The 16,973-nt window shown below is 43.1% G+C and overlaps 1 protein-coding gene across 4 annotated transcripts in view; it reads right to left on the minus strand.

The window, feature by feature from the left end:
• Nucleotides 1-3,457: 3,457 nt before the first annotated feature.
• baz2ba (bromodomain adjacent to zinc finger domain, 2Ba) overlaps nucleotides 3,458-16,973 on the minus strand; it is a gene marked incomplete at its 3' end in the record, with an annotated part of 112,039 nt that continues 98,523 nt past the window's right edge. For 3 of the 4 annotated variants that reach the window (XM_083662299.1, XM_083662298.1, XM_083662297.1), the window contains 10 exons: nucleotides 14,155-14,942; nucleotides 13,131-13,389; nucleotides 11,980-12,135; nucleotides 11,350-11,510; nucleotides 10,219-10,571; nucleotides 8,886-9,021; nucleotides 8,617-8,763; nucleotides 5,734-6,065; nucleotides 4,981-5,124; nucleotides 3,458-4,192 (listed from right to left, as the gene is read on the minus strand). In XM_083662299.1, the coding sequence (XP_083518425.1) occupies nucleotides 4,039-4,192; nucleotides 4,981-5,124; nucleotides 5,734-6,065; nucleotides 8,617-8,763; nucleotides 8,886-9,021; nucleotides 10,219-10,571; nucleotides 11,350-11,510; nucleotides 11,980-12,135; nucleotides 13,131-13,389; nucleotides 14,155-14,942 (2,630 nt within the window). The remainder of the gene's footprint in view (nucleotides 4,193-4,980; nucleotides 5,125-5,733; nucleotides 6,066-8,616; nucleotides 8,764-8,885; nucleotides 9,022-10,218; nucleotides 10,572-11,349; nucleotides 11,511-11,979; nucleotides 12,136-13,130; nucleotides 13,390-14,154; nucleotides 14,943-16,973) is intronic. The other variant, XM_083662300.1, reaches the window with a different exon arrangement.

Genomic DNA, 16,973 nt, shown 5'->3' on the forward strand with positions numbered 1-16,973 from the left:
TTCTTTTCACCACTTGCATGCATGTTCCATGGTCACTTTTGAGGTCGTGGGTTTGAGTCTCAGTCAGTTTTGAACAGCAACAGCCAGAGGAAAGAATGAAATGCTCTGAGAACGCCCATCAAAAGAAGTGTGACCCAGTGGCTCAGAGAGTTTCATTACTGCCCAGCAGTGTTTAGCTTGGGGTTTCAAACCTCAGTAACCTTTGAGGTCGTGGGTTCAAGGCTCAGTCGGTTTTGAACAGTGACAGACGAAAAAGATAAAAGCTCTCAGCGAAGAGCTTTGAGTACGAAGGTGCTCCCCTTGGTGGACCTACAGTACTACGTGGAGCTTGTCATAATGTAATTCAAATTCTATTCAACTTAAAAGATCCACGGCTTGTTTGGAAAGATGACACAGAACATCCATCGGGCCGAAACGAGTAGAGCCGACTGGTGACGAGCTGTGCAGGGCAGTAAAATGTGGTGGAAATGAGCCAAATGACTATGAAAGACAATGAGTTTTGGCCTGTCAGATGTGACTGGGGAGGGCATTCCAGAGGGAGGGGGCGGCTGCAGCAAGGCCCTGTCAGAGGCCCCCCTGTCACAGCTTTAGCAAAGAGATACCTGTGATGCTTGTCAAAGTGGATATAACTTGTATGATCATATTCAGCCAGACAGTCAGATGGAGATTTAAAATGGTGAGCAATTTATTTTTATTTTATTTTTACTTATTTTTACTACTGGGGGCACCTGCACCCCCTAGCCCCCCATTAACTCCGGCCATGCCAGCTCTTTTTTCTCTCTCGTTCTCATTCTCTCTTATGTCTCTCACCCAGAGCAGACCCATGTTGCATTCAGGTACAGTCAGTTAAATTCAGCTCTGGTGTCACTCCACATTTACTCTTTAGGTTTTAGGCAAGGTGCCACAATAGTCTACTGGAAATTTCTTGGACCCAGTAATGTTGTTTCTTATTAACTTTTATGATTGAAATGTCATATTTAAGCCTAGTGGATGAAATTCAACTTGGTTGCTAAGAGTTGCATGTTGGGCAATTTGAGTAATTACCATAATGAGTTAATTAATCACCAAAACTGGAAATTAGCATGAATTATATAAATAGTGAGGCTAGAAAGGGGATCTAGAGTCTAAATTGATGTTTGGAAGTCAAAACAAAGTTGTGTTCTTGTTGAGAGACCTACTGTGTCAACAATTATGTATTTTGTAATGATCACAGGTGTCTGTCATCACCTGATTGGGGCACCACCACCCTATGAAGTTATATATAATATAGGTTGTGAGTTCTAACCTGGGATGTGCAGACAGAACTTTCGTCTGTGTGTTTTGAGGCAGCAAAGTTATTGTATTTGAATAAAAGTGGAAATAGGCATAACAATGTTCTTTTAGTTATTATTACACTTCTAATTAATTAATATTAAAGCTGGCCGCTAGGCATAAACAGCTACTGATGTTAAAGTCAGGGTGGTGCCGTCTCCTCCATCGGGAAGCAAACCAATACCCCGCCTGTCACGTAGCGATGATCTGCAGCTACCAGGCGTAAAACGACACAAAACACCACATTTAGACTGTTCATATAATTATCAGTTTGGGCTTTGGCATCTCTTTGATTTGACAAAGAATGAGACAGGTGGGATTTGAACCAGTGAACAACTACACACCAAGCAGTTGTTTATCTAACTGAGCTAAAGCTATAGGGACTATCCAGGCTTCTTCGTCAGCTTATTGATATCAGTGTTCAAACTACTGATGCTAAAGAACATACTCAGTAAAGAAGAATGGACAATGTGAGCGTGATGTCACCCATTGGTTTTTAAGACCTCAAAATTAATCCTCAAATCACTTGATAAAGAAGCATCACTGCTGGCATCTTACAGTCAGCAAAAGTGAACATTTCTGAAGCAGGGATTGAACCAACAACCTTCTTCACCACATCCATATGTTTATCTGGGTGAAGTTGAGTTGGGTTCTACGTACTGGCCAACAGGTGGCAATGGTGTGCATCAAGAAACCTACTACATGGGAATCTTCCAATCTCAGTGGTCTGAATGAATTTCATATGCTGATCGTCTATTCATCCAGTGCAATCAGCGGGGTCTTTTTGTAGCCATTCTTAATTATTGCTTAAACGTGTCTGATTTGAGTGCATCCACTAAAGTTCTTGCAAGACCCCACTATTTCCACTGCTCATGGGAGTGTACTGTATGTCAGAATCCAGCATGGGTCACTCTAATGTAGGCTATGTTCCTGGCTGTAAAATGTTTAAAACAAACTTCTTTAGTATGGCCACCATCATTATTGAACCATATAATGGAGATTAAAAGTAGAGATTAAAGTTAAAGGAAACTAACTAGAATATACATCCTATCTGTGTGAGTTACGATTGGTCACAAACAAATAGCTAGGCTACATGTTCCTTCCTTTTATTCTGAAGGGCACTGTGTGAAGTGTGTGTTGGACTTTTATTGTGGAGATTTTTGCCCCTGGTGTGGGTAATAGTCTGGAACAATGTTTATAAAACAGAAATATTGAATAATGAAGAAATTAGAAAAGATTTTAGATGTCTGATTACCATTTGTTAGCAATGCAGGTGTAAGGCAAAGGATAGTGAAACAAGTTCTCCTCAAAGTACATGCAAACCACTGCATTTACTACCAACTGAAATGAGGAACAAAATAAGTATGATTTCTACGGCATATTATTCCACAGACCAAAAAGTGTGTGTGAGATGGGAAGAAAATAAAACTAGTTGAATAGGTTGAAAAACATCCTTTTAATAGGTCCGTGCCACACACTAGTGAAAAATAAAGCTCCTACAAAAGAATGATACTTTTATTCCACAATATCTTAAATAAAGTAACTTCAAGTACTCTTGACTTGGGTACAAAAAAAACTCTAGCTGCCTCCATCAGGCCACAACACACAGCAAGGTTCAACACAGTGGTTACAAATGGCCTTAGGTCCTCTGTACTGTGGCAGATATGAGGAAATGCATCGTGAAAAGCATAACTGAATGCTTAGTTGTTCCTTTTTCTGCTATGGGAAGGAATGATTACTGTGTCACTGTCCAACTTTGGAGGCCTTGTTGGATTGAAAATCATATAAAAAAATAATGTCGTCATAAAAATGAAAACTAAAAACAATAACATCCCCTACATGCCCCTGTTGGAAGGGTAGGCACTACCAAGATTAAGGATACCACAGTGTTTGCAGAGGATATGTATATACTGTACAAACAATATTTATGATAATGTTTTCATCACGTTCACTAAAATAGAATGCTACAATCATTCTAAGGCATAAACAATATCTTAATATTCTTAAACAATTTTTACACATCGTTCCAAACAAGACATAATATTGACATTAATAAACAGTATATACACATGAATCACCATTGTCTAACTGTTCCTCTGCTGTTCCTGTAAATAAATGCAGTCTGAACATAATGAATACAGTCCTCTGATGCCCCAAAGCACTGAACAGTGTAAACAGTTATTTTAATATTTTTTTTTATCTTTTTTTCTTGGCTTCGTTTGATATTTGGGAGAAAAATTATAACACAAAGACACATTCCTTTTCAATTCAAAGCAGTTTTGCTGATTCTTCCTTTTCATAGAAAATGAAGTGGACCTTGATTCATAAATAATTATTACAAAATTAAATACATTCACTATAATACGATTAAATAAAAAAAGGATATTTACAGGTAGTGGAAAGTATTCTAGCGCAGATACATCAGTGACAGTTGAGGATTCATTCAGTGCAGTGTTCTGAGACAGGGAATGGTATTGCACTACGACACCCCATTGCTTTGGGACTCTTTGGGGCTTTTATCCCTGTTGTAGTAAATCAGGCGCACCTCATATAGCGGCTTTTTTTTCTCCAAGGTGACATCTCTCTTAACACACCCAGGCTCCTTATTAAGGAATGGACTTCTTCCATCCTGCAAAGCCACATTCTTAAAAAGAAGGAAAAACCAAAACCTGGTGCTCCGTTATGAAAAGTAGGATGGGTTTATGGGCAGAATCTGAACAGACTTAGTTAGGTTTGTTTCAGAAGCTCAGTCCAGCGCTTCTCGAAGAACTTCCTCATGTTGTGACCAGCTCTACCGATATCGGAATTGTCTTCATTGAATTTTTCGCAGTTATCAAAGACCAGGTTGACGTCGATGATGAAAGTCTCCAGGTTTTGATACCTGAAATAACAGCAAATTAAGTCTTGTTGGTGAGAAAGCACATCAAAATTCACGAATACACAGTGGTAGAAAAAGGACTAAAATAATTTACTTACTGTAAGTAAAAGTAGCAATACCATAATGGAAAAATACTTTGCATGAAGTTCTGCTTTCAACATTTTACGTAAAAGTAAAGAAGTATTAGCAATATATATATATATATATATATATATATATATATATATATATATATATCAAAATTAGAAGTACTCATTCTGAAGATTCTGTGCATGTTGAATTATTGATGCATTAACCTGTACGACATATTTTAATGTTGTAATATCGTTATTATTATGATTATGATTATGATTATTAACTGCTCCATATACTAGTGGTTAGTTCAAACTCTGAAAATGCAATATATTTAATGAGCTTATTGTATATTTTGCATGTAAAACCTTATTCTGCAAAGTAACTAGTAACTACAGCCGTCAGATAAATGTAGCGGAGTAAAAGCACAATATTTCAATCTGAAATGCAGTGGAGTATAACGTCTCATCAAATGGAAATACTCAAGTAAAGTGCAAGTGCCTCAAAATTGTACAGTACTTGCGCAAATGTACTTAGTTACTTTCCACCTCTGCCGATATACTGTGTATATTTAAGGAATGATGAGTGGCAAGTAAAGCATTTGAAAGATCTGAAACATCTCTTTATCCCAATCAAAACTATTCAGATTCATTTCCCACAGTCCTGCAGGCTTTGGCTACGAGGCGGTTACATGACTAAGAGGACTTGCGTGAACTTACTGGCTGCTCACGAGCTTCTCACGTATGGTGGAGAAGTCCATGGGCTTCTTGATGACCTTCTTGTATCCGGGGACTGACTTCAGGTTGACGGGTGTGAGGAAAGGCCATGCGTCCTGATGCCGCTCCAGCTCAGCAAGGAGGACCCTGTCACACACACGCACATGCACACACACACACACACACACACACACACACACACACACACACACACACGGTTGGTTGGATACAGAGCAATGTATTTTATTTGTGGGGGGAAAGGCCTATTCTATCGTACTGAGAAGCCTACCGTCTCTCATTTGGAAGTATATCGAGAACAGAGTAGGTACGTTGTAGTCACACCAAAGTAGTGTGAAAGTGATTCTCAGCCCTTTTCATATCAAGGACCCCTAATTTAGGACATATTATGGCCACAGACGCCCATTTGAGGAGACTTTGTCTAAATATAAGAATATTAGTAATTATTATTATTAATATTAGAACAGGAGAGACCACATAACACGAAACATAAAAAATCACACATTTAAAGAAAATATTTTTTCAATGTTGTTTTTTTAAGTTTCGGTCAGAGTGAAATGTTCTATGCTCTCTCCTGATTCTAAATATAGCTAGACCGTTTGGTTTGAACAAGTAAAACTATTTTTATAAGCGTTTTACGAAATTTCTATGGGAAAATAAATGGCGGATGAAAATCTCTGGTACAGTGCTGAAGCAGGAAGTAGGCGGTCACTTTGCCTCCCTGCCAGCGGTGCATACCTGCATAATCCCAGGTCCCTGTTGTTGTCTCTAGCCGTCTTGGCTCGCTTCACGCACACAGGGCTCTCCTGATTGGGTGTCGGCGGGGCGGGTGGACTCTCTGCTTCTGGTTTCCTCTTCTTGCTGGTGTCTTTGGCTGCTTTCTTGGGCGTGCTGCCCCCGCTGGCCGAGTCCTCCTCCGACACGTCGCCGTTACCCGTCTGCTGCTTCCCGTTCTTCTTCGCCTCTGCAGCCTTCTTGCCTGCCGCTCCTCCTCCTCCTCCTCCTCCGCTGGACGCTGCTAACGCTGCTTTGCTCGGAGCTTTCTTCATCTTGGGAGACGGGCCGCTCGCCTGCACAGAGTAAGCAATACATTATCCCAGAGCAATTGAAAGAGAGAGAGTGGCGTCAGCGGAGGACCAAAATGCGTGTGCTCATTAGCCAATGAACAGCCAGGGAGGGGTCTCGCGCTACTTTTGAATGCTAAAATAAAGCTGATAATGTACAATTTGATTCTAAAAAAATAAACACATGGGGCTCTATCGTTGCAGCGGCGCAGTTTCTAGGCCGAGCGCCAGCCGCAGCGCAAAGCAGTGGGCGTGGAAAGGCGCACTTGATATCTTGGTATCGGCGCTAAACTCAGCCTCAACCATTATAACCAGGCCTTTTAAGCGTAAAATTATGCATTGTCCGCTCATTGGAGAATTGCAGGGAAGAGACACACGCTTGCCTTTTAAGCTCCAATTCCTGGACAAATCCGGTAAAACCAGACAAAGCCAAGGGCTCCGCCGCCCCCCCCTCCCTTCATCCGGTCTGTCTATCTCCATATATAGGCTATTATTCCATATTATTATGCTTCTCAAACCAATCTAACTGCAGTTTCAATACTGCAAGCATGTAAATACGCTACACTATAGCAAGATCAAAGTGAAAATAATGTTCTAAATGCATCGGATAGAAAATTATATAGCCTATGGCTGGATGTCATGAGATTAGATGAAAGTTTGGGCAGAATGATATCGTTTTATCTCTTCTCCCCCACTGCACGATGCAACATCCTCTGAATGACACCTATCACTTTTACTGGATCTGATTACTTTATTCTATTTTATTTACAGGATTTTATTATTGAGTAATTGTATTTTATTTGGCCTATATATGCCTCCCCCCCCACCCCCTGCCCACAGGCACTGACAAATATGTTAATTCTCAATAAAATCTTCAGTAATCAATCAGAGTGGCTTTAATAGCCAGATTGGCAGCAGCTGGCGCAGTGTGGTCAATATGGCAGACCAAAACCGCTCCACTAAATTCACAGCAGAGGAGAAGATGGTGCTGGCGACTCAGGTGATATATCTGTCCACCATTCATTTTGAATAGCTACAAAACAACTCTTTACTTAAGTCGTTTATTCATCTATCCATCCAGGTTCAAATGTACCATCGCGCACTGTTTGGGGAGGGGAATTACTCCCGCCGGGAGGGCCGATATGCGCTGCGGCTTGTTCAGCACCTCGGACAGCGCCGCTGCCACAGACGGGGGAAACATTTGGAAATAATTCTAACTACTATGCTTTGCACACAGAAAAAATAAATACAAAAGACAATTCTGTAATGAATAGCTGTAATGAAGAGTGGGGTTTGAAGAAGCGCTACACAACAGTTTATCCAGTTTCTCTCTTTCTCTCTTTCTTTCTCTCTCCCTTTCTCTCACATTAAACGATATACATGCCTATAATGTCAATTATCTGAATGAAATAATAATACATATTAATTAGGAATATTAGTAATATTAGTAGCCTAGCTAATTTCGGGGGGGGGGGGGGGGGGGTAATAAAACGTAGAGCTATATTACACATAAATGGGGATTATTATGATAGCCTAAACTAAATTTATGAAACTGTATTACAGCTTCACCCAAAGCCTGAGAAGGGTTGCAATCTTATATTCTATTGTATTCTAAAGTATTTTTTTCTATATATCTGTATTCTGTATTCTCCATTCACTTTCCTGTCCCCGGTGCACAGAATCCTGCTTTAGGCCTGCTTTTCAAAAGCGCAAAGCGCTAAAAGTAGGCCAGGTCGGAAGATGGCTGGAAGATAGCAGTACGCCGGTATTTAGCGCCGACACGCCCACTTTGGCGCATTCAGGGACTCCGCCACGCCCATTCGGCCTAAAGCGCATTTGGCAGCCTAAAGCCTATTGCTATTTTCCCGAAACAGGCGCAAGGCACGTTTTTTTGCGGTTAAGGCCCGTAATAGCGCCGATGGCCTGTGGGAGAATAGGGCCCAAACTGTCCATTTTGCGGCAACTCGACAGTGCTGCTTAATCCAGAACCTTACTTCCTGGAACTAAAAAAACTGGTCCATTGGAGTGAATGGAGATGTCGCGACTCTTCTATACGGCTCTGCATTATCTGTCATTAGAACGAATCGTGTAGCCGATATTAGCCCTTAATTAAATGTCAGATATCGTGTTATGACATCCATACCCATATCATGGAGCTTCCTTCCCTGAACACCTAAACAAAATTTATTAGTTTGAGTTTTTTCCCCCCAATATTTTATTTTCAAGTATGGGTTTTAATGGGAGGATTTTAGTGTCACTGGGTATAAATGAGGTTATGAAGCATTGCAATCTTTGGGAATTTCTAAGGCATGAAAGTGGTCAGATTTTAAGATGTTCAATATTGGCACGAAATATCGGTTACTGGCAAAATGGCAGCATTAGCATACGAAAAATCAAAGCCTAGTATAGTGTCGATATTTTCCTATAAGCACATGAGACGTTTAAAAGAATATAATATAAAATAATGTGATTTAAATCATTTTAGTCTATTAATCTCAGCGATATCAGTGATCTATTGTAGACAGATGACAAAAGGCGTTACAAATGGCGTTGATACCTTGGATATGCAGGCCGGGCAGTACCAGTCTCCCTCGGGGATACTGGTGATCTTGGGTTTGTGACAATAGGTGTGGCAGCCTTTGTCGCAGCCGTCGCACAGCAGGAGAAGGTCCTCATTATCTCCCTTCCTGCACATCTGACAGTACTACAGGACGAAGAGCATTCATTCAAAAACACATCCACAGATATACGATGTGTGGAGAGAAACATTTTTAAACACCCAGGAGAGGGATCAATGCATGAGGATGGACGGGTTCTATTTCTCACCACTTTCATGATGGACCTCTCCCAGGCGATGGACTTCTGGAGCTGCTGGATGCACATGGCCAACTGGGCAGCGCTGCGCACTTCGCTCAGGGCCTTCCTCCAGACCTTCATGCCGTGGGCCACCTCCTCCTCACCCCTGGGGGGGAAGATAAAAGGGGAAACCTTAAATGCACAAATCTGCGCTAACACATCGGCGTACACACACACACACACACACACACACACACACACACACACACACACACACAGTGTTGGGGGTAACTCATTACAAAAGTAACATATTACATGTGATGTAATATATTACTTTTAGATGTAATATATTACTTTTAGCAGTAACCCGGTAATATAACCTATTACTTATAGGATTTCAGTAATCTTATACCAGTTACTTTGTCAAGTAACACAAGTTACAAATTTAGTTAATTTTTTTAATCAAAGCACATATTTAAATAAAGATACAATCATTTCCTAATCAAACTGTGTTCTTATGCAAATAACCACTATAGATGACAATAACAAAGGAAAATGATAACATTTAGAATTTTGGATTGTTTACACTGACTTCAAGGCGGTTGACATTATTTTTTGGGATGGTTCCGGGGCAGCGATGTCATTCGGCTGCTGCTGTTGTTTTGGTGAAAGTAATGCAAAAGTAGCGTAATAAGTAACGAATTACTCTACACAGACGGTAATATTGTGAAGTAACTTATTACTTTCAAATGAAAGTAACTAGTCATATGTAGTATATTACATTTTCAAAGTAACTTGCCCAACACTGTCTTTCACACACCACACACACACACACACACACACACACACACACACACACACACACACAGACACACACAGACAGTTGAACCAGCCGTGCCACACAGCACACAGAGCTCCAGCTGTGCAGACACAGGCAAGAGGAGTTTGAAGGTGCAGGGCATTGAGGGGACATGTAGAAGAGACATCCATGCAGAAGGAGAGAAGGTGGGGGAGGGACCTGACAAGTGTATTATGGTGGGAGGAGTCATTATGAGTATGCCCATAACCAAGGTTACTGATGCACAACAGCATGCAGATGGCTGCAGGAAAAAGGCAGAAAAAACAATGTCAGTCAAACGCCCACACGGAAAACAGAAGTGACAGAGTGGAGTCCAAAATAATTTGAAAAAAACTGCACAAGACCAAACAAAACAAAGAAGAAGGCGGCAAAAAATTCTGCTGTCGAAAGCAGCGAAGACCCTCATTTTTTTGTTACAACGTGGGAAAACACGAAGCACACACAGAAAGAGGTTTTTCGGTGGGGGGGGGATGGGGGGTAGCGTTGGTTGGAGAGATGACCTACCCTTCCCTGTCAGCACTAGTGGATGGGGCGGGGGCAGGGACAGTGACCGTACCCACATTATCCAGCCTGATCTGAATGGTGGTACCTAAGGGGCTCCTCAGGTACCTTCTCTCCACGTTGCGCTCCAGATCGACCAGACGGGTCACTGCTATGTCCAGTGGGTTGTCCGGGTGACGCGTCACCCCGCCCTTCTCCACCCGCTGCTGCTGCTCCTCCTGCGGTTGCTCCTTGGAGTCCTTGGAGTCCTTGTCTCCTGCGTTTGCTGCCGCCCCCGCTGATGATTTGGTGGGCGGCTTGTGCTCGTAGTACACCAGGTCCTCCCGCTCAGACTGAGTGTCCGGGTACGTCCAGCCCTGGAAGAGGAAAAAGAGCGGTGAAGTTTTCCCCCGCCTCTGACTACTAGTGACTAGGGACGTCACGATACTAGAATTTCTACTTCGATACCGATACCCAGGAAAATATCGATACTCGATACCACTTTCGATACCATGCGGCGGGATGACAACGCATCAAGAGGCATAAAAAATAAACAAAGACTTTGACTTTACACAGCAGATTACACCTGCTCTAGTCATCAGCCTATCAGAACACAGCAGATTACACCTGCTCTAGTGATCAGCCTATCAGAATACTTTGAATTTGTTGAAGCAAAAGATACCCACCAATGACAGGGAGGGAGAAATCAGCGGTATGTTTGATTTTTCATTAAGAGAAAGCACTGCTGATATTGATACATTTGCAAATGAGTATTGTATCAGTTTAAAAAAAATTGTATTGATGCTTATCGATACCTGTTGCAAATGAGTATTGTATCCGTTTCAAATCTTTTGTATTGCCTTTTATCGATACTATTGACAACCCTACCTCTGACCGTGCCACTCCACAGATCTGTCCCCTTATTTTTTCCAAACTTTCATCATGATTTTATATCTTTAGTAACTTTGGGATCTTGACTAGAATTGAAACAAAAACGTTTTTGGAACAAAGCTTGGCTGCAAAACATGTGTTTGCAATGATGTTTCCCACATGAGAGACCGGCAGGTATACAAGTGGTTATTAGCATATTCGATCATATCTGGATACGTGCATTTCTGTGTGGGTGTTTGTGTGCATTTAGTGTCGGCGTTTTACCTTGACCTGCAGGCTGGCTGAGGTGACCTTCCTCTCCAGCTCCTCCACCTGCTGCAGCATAGCGATGTCCATCTCCATGGCCTGCTCCTCCACACACCAGCCTCGCACCGACTCCACGCTCACCTGGCTCTCCTCCAGATCGCACAGCTCAATCATGGCCACTAGATGGAGACACACGTGACAGAGGAATACTATGTCAGGGATCATTCGATCATGCACGCATACACAAACACACAAACACGTACACTGTGCCCACTCATACGCATATATTATTAAGTATAATCCAGTTCAATCATAAATAATTATACTGCTATGCTTTATGTTTGGAATAGATGGCATTGAGCATTGCAGCAAAATCAAATGGTAAATGGCATTGTAAACACGGAAGCTTTTATGCTCACAAGGTATTCACCGGGCACAAGGAGCGCTCCAGGATTTAAATCTTTGTGATATTCAGGGACAATTAAAGAGCTATAAGTTTGACTGACAGCACGTCAAAACGACTTCATTCTTATGACTACAAAAAGAATCAATGTGCTATATGCTCTGCATCTCGTTTAACTGTGCAGGGGGAGTTTTTCTACTTGTAGTGTTTGTAGTGATCAGAAGAAGGCGTGCGCTGACACCTACCGTCTCTGTGCTTGGTGCAGACCTGAGGGATCATCTCCAGATACTTCTGCATCTGCCTGTGGAGGCCCTTCTCTCTGACGCCCCGGCTGTGGAGAGCTTTGACCAGGGCCCTCAGCTGCTCGATGTCAGACGCCCGCCACCAACCTGTAAGCATGTCTACACGGGCACGCACACACACACGCACATACATGTCACATGCACACACAGAAAGAAAGAAAGAAAGAAAGAAAGAGAAAGAGAAAGAAAGAGAAAGAAAGAGAGAAAGAGAGGAAGAAAGACAGAAAGAGAAAGAAAGAAAGAAAGAAAGAATGCATGCAGAAAAACGGATGTAAACAAGTTGAAATATATCATCATGAAAAATGACCTTGACTGCACTCTTATGTCCAATTTAATTGTTAGAAATCATTTCAAGAAATTGTGTATATCAGAGAGGAACATCAGTAATCCAATTATCCTTTATTATTCAGGTAAGTAAAATCTTCTTATCATATCTTCTCTTCTCTTGTAAAAATCTTTCCAAAGACTGAAAGTTATTGAAACTATGGCTGTTCTGTGAAACACATATGCCAAGTGTGTAAAGATGGCGTCATTTCCCTTATGGTTATTATCTATCCCAAAGAGTAAATGATATCACACCATAGAGACACTGCATGAAGTAGGCCACGCCCATCACGGGGGAAAGCTCTCCATTCACTCCCATACACCAGTGTCATTTTCCTTGAATTAAACATAGCTAAAAGCTGTTGTGTGGTAAAAAATCGGCAATTAACGTTTTTTTTGTACTCCCGAGCAAAACAAAGAAGCCATTGAGAATTGGCGAGAAGAAAAATGTGGATCTAGCTGTCAAGGAAGTAAGTTGGAGTGTTCATCTTCCGTATATATGATCTTTGTGTGCAACACGTGACATGGGAGAACGCCAGGATTGGGGTGGTGTGAGTTTTTGTTTCCCCCCGTTTTGGGCGTGGTTTCTGAATGATGACGCGCTCCGCAGTGTCTCTATCAGGGTACCTTCTTTACAATACTGTGTCATTAAGAGCATGCACTGGTGTATTCTGTGTATATTATAGGCTGTCTGAGGTTTCCATGTACAAAGTTTAATACAGTTAAAATACTTATTTAACACTCTTTTTCCATGGCTCTGTATCACTCACCTTCTGGGATGGGCCGGGGCGCGAGGTGGTCCAGGGACCGTGGCATCTCCAGGGCAGGAGACGGGACGGAGGGGCTCTTCTCCATGCGGGGCAGGGGGGACTCGCTCTTACTGGAGACGCTGGCCGTTGTGTTGGCCTCCAGAGACAGAGAGTGACCTGGCAGTGTGCTGGGGCTGCTGCACAGAGGCAGGCTGGAACTCATCAGGCCACTGGGCCAGCCTGCAAACGGAAGCGCCAGCAACTGACCGGCCGACTTCACCTGGAGAGACGAGGGGGGGGAAACACAAGGGAGAGAGCGGTAGAGGGGAGAGCGCAGGAGAGAGAGAGTGAGTCACAATTACAACCCTGCAGTTCTGGCAAACAGCGTCTATCTCTATTCGCTTAGGGATGGGACGCTAATGCTTATCCAGAGACCTTTACTATTAGAGACCCCTCACTCCAGGGTCTGGCTATTGTTAGAAATGGAACTCTTCCCGGTCTCCTACATGGGCGTGGTTCTTGGCTTGTGATTGGCTGTCTGTCGACGGTATGAAACGCCATTGGCTGACCAGTCTCCTAAGGGGGCGTGGCAGCGGCAAAACCTCCGCGGCACAGAAACAGGAAGTGACTGCAAGTCGGGGCGTCTCTATCTGTATACTAAAGGTCTCTGGCTTATCTCACGATACGATTCAATACAGGATGTGGGGGTTCACGATTCATCGCAATCACGATACAATGTAATAAATAAAAGTTCAAGAGTAACAAAAGTGTGATTGTGCAGAATTATATTCATTTCTGAGCTGCAGACCGTTCAAGCAATGGCACCGGCTTACTTGAATGTAATTAAAGTGCGAACATTATAATTTTCGACAGAGATCTTGGGACTGTGATTGTGATGATGGTCCAAGCGGTCTCATTTATGATTACTAGAGCCGTTTAAAATGTAGGCGGTTAATTTTTCTGCCCCAGGATACATTGTTGCATTTTTATATTGTGATGCACTGAATTCCATATCTCCCATCCCCACTATGCATGCTGGTCTCACCTGCAGGGCCGACAGAGGGTAGGCGAGGAGGCCGGCCGGGTGGTGCGGGCTGGCAGAGGCCGAGGCGGCAGAGGGGGTGAGGGGCAGGGCGGGGGACGGAGGGGGGGACTTGGGCCTGGCCGGGGTGGAGGTGGAGATGGGAGAGATGAGACGGGGCGCTGCCGGGGAAGAGCTGGTGACGGAGGACAGGTCACAGGGGTGGCGAGGGAGCAGACTGAACCAGTGTCCGCTCCGCTCGGTCAGGACCCGAAGCAGCTGGTCGCTGGCTTGGAAGGCGAGGTGCGGAGAGGGGGCGGGGGACGAGGTCGGGGGGGTGTTCCCCGGGCTGTCTCGGGGAATCGGCGGGCACAGGAGAGACAGAGAGGGCGTGGCCAGGGGAGGGGCGTTTGTCGGGTCATTCGCGGTCAGCGTGGAAGGGGTTGTGCCTAACGCTGGTTCAGAGGTATTGTGAGTCGGTGAGGACGATGTGACCGTGGGCGTGGCGATCGTCGCGGCCACAGGGCTGCCATTTTGTCTCGCGTTGTCCTCCACCTTAAGAGTTTCTGTAATGCTCTCCTGGGTGGCGTGCCGCAGCTTGCACGCTGGTTTCCCACAGAAGAGCGAAGAAGACTTTTTCATCCCCTTGTACTCCTTTTCCTCCTCTGAGCCTTGCATGTGTGCACTCTGCCCGTCCAGGTTGGTGTCGGGCTTGTCCTTCTGCAGCTCCACCTCCTGAGGCTCCTCTTTGACCTTGACCTCCTCCGCTGCTCTCCTCCTCCTCTGCCGCTCCTCCTCCAACTCCTCTGGAGCTGCGTGAAGATGACAGAAGCAAATGTCACTAGAGTAGAGCTCACTGGTAGCTTTTGTAGAGATAGCATTCCCATGTCGTCACAAGTAGTGTCCTCTAGTAAGAGAGTGGCGTCAGCGGAGGACCAAAATGCGAGACTCATTAGCCAATGAACAGCCAGGAATGGGTCTCGCGCTACTTTTGCATGCTAAAATAAAGCCGATAATGTACAATTTGATTCATTTCAAGGGATGAAAAACCCTTTCAAAGTACAACACTGTCTATTTTGCTGCAACTCGACAGTGCTGCTTTTTTTACTCAAGAGTTCCACTTTCTACTTCCTGGAAAAAAAACTGGTCCATTGGAGTGAATGGAGATGTCGGAACTCTTCTATTATACGGCTCTGGTCACAAGCATTCTCCTACAAATATGGCGCTAAAATACACACAGCTCATTGGCTGTCTCATTTGATTGTAATCACCTGCTATTTTCCTACCAAGATGTGATGATGTAACGGAATACTATCAATACTAGTACTTGATATGATGAAGCCACGCATAGTTGTACAGTTGCATGTGGAAGCTAGGCAGAGTTGTTTAGATTCACTTAGTTGATACTTGCTCATAATAATAATAATAAATATAGCCGCAAGCGGCGATGCGGGGTCCAAGCTTCTGGTGACTTGGGGGTTATATGTCAGATAATATAGACACTGAATTGCACATTTAGTCAGAGTTGATATGTGCACAAGTGTACCAAGTTTGCAAGTAATATGTAGTAAGTAGCAGTGGTGGTGGTAAGTCAAATGGTGGCTGTCAAAGAGGCTTATTAAGCAATGGACTTTTTCTAGGCAAACTGTCATAATTTCAAATCCTAGCTTCCTGATAAGCTTAGATGTGTTAGCCATGAGTGGACAGCGTACTGAGGTGTTGCTTTTGTGGTGTTCCGAGTCCATTGGATGAAGATAGTGTGCTGCTTCTACTGTACACTTCTGATCATGGTTATAGATGTGCTCAGTGAGGAAAGGATTAAACAAACTGTTCCTGAATGGTGATCTAAGTAATTGGTTGTCACAATGAAAAGCCAATGCTTTTGTAGTAGTGGTGGTAGTCATAAATCTGGTCTGCATAAGCACAAGGCCAGAATTTGAACCATTTGTCTTGAAATTAATGTAAAATCCTAACTATTACTAGATACTCCACATGGTACATTCATAGTGTCTCTGTATAGGTACAGTATAACAAGATTAATATTCAGGTTGTGTAAATCACCCTTTAAGTCAAACTGTTAGTGGCTTAATAGGTTATCAGTTAACAAGTTACTTGTCTGTTATTCAGATGTTTTAAAAGGGTAAGCTTGGGCACAGTGGACATCTACAAGTTGGCAATAAAAGTGTAAGCTCAAGGTTGACTAAAGGAGTTAGGATATAATGCATAAAAAACTGGGACAAAAGACAGCAAAGGAGGCAGATATATGATTCAAACAATAAGTTTTTATTGCAAATAATAGTTTTTATGAAATGAAAAACTTAAAGTAAAAATAAATATATCAATCCATTTGTCCTTGTGTGGGGCTGAGTCGGGGTTTCTGGACTGTGTGGAGGGACTGTCGAGTCTTGGAGTCAAGTCTGAGTCAGGGCTATGATTTGTCTATTATGTCAACTCAGATGTGATTGAGCATGAGGATAGCTTCTTCCATTTCGTCTGTAGTCATTTGAGTTGGTGATTTTGTAAGCAGTGGTGTGATAAGTGCAAGTGGGATGGTGTATGATGTTTCCTGGTTATTGATGGACAGAGAATTGGATATGTGTTTTGCGGTTTCTGTTTTATGGCGTTGATTGCATTTGTGACATTTGTATGTGAGTGAGTCAAAGTTTACAGTAGTGATAGGTGCCAAAAACAGAAGTACTTGTTTGTGACGGTGGCAGAAGAGACTTCACCATAGATGCTTTGAGTGGTGGGTGGTGGTGGTTCTGTGTATGATTCAAGTGCAGTGGTGGGTGTTGATGTTGTGGTTGGGGTGGTTGTCAGATATGTATTGGTTTGTATGCATG

Source organism: Poromitra crassiceps (genome assembly GCF_964638095.1).
Source record: "Poromitra crassiceps genome assembly, chromosome: 28".
In the NCBI taxonomy this organism is placed as follows: Eukaryota; Metazoa; Chordata; class Actinopteri; order Beryciformes; family Melamphaidae; genus Poromitra; species Poromitra crassiceps.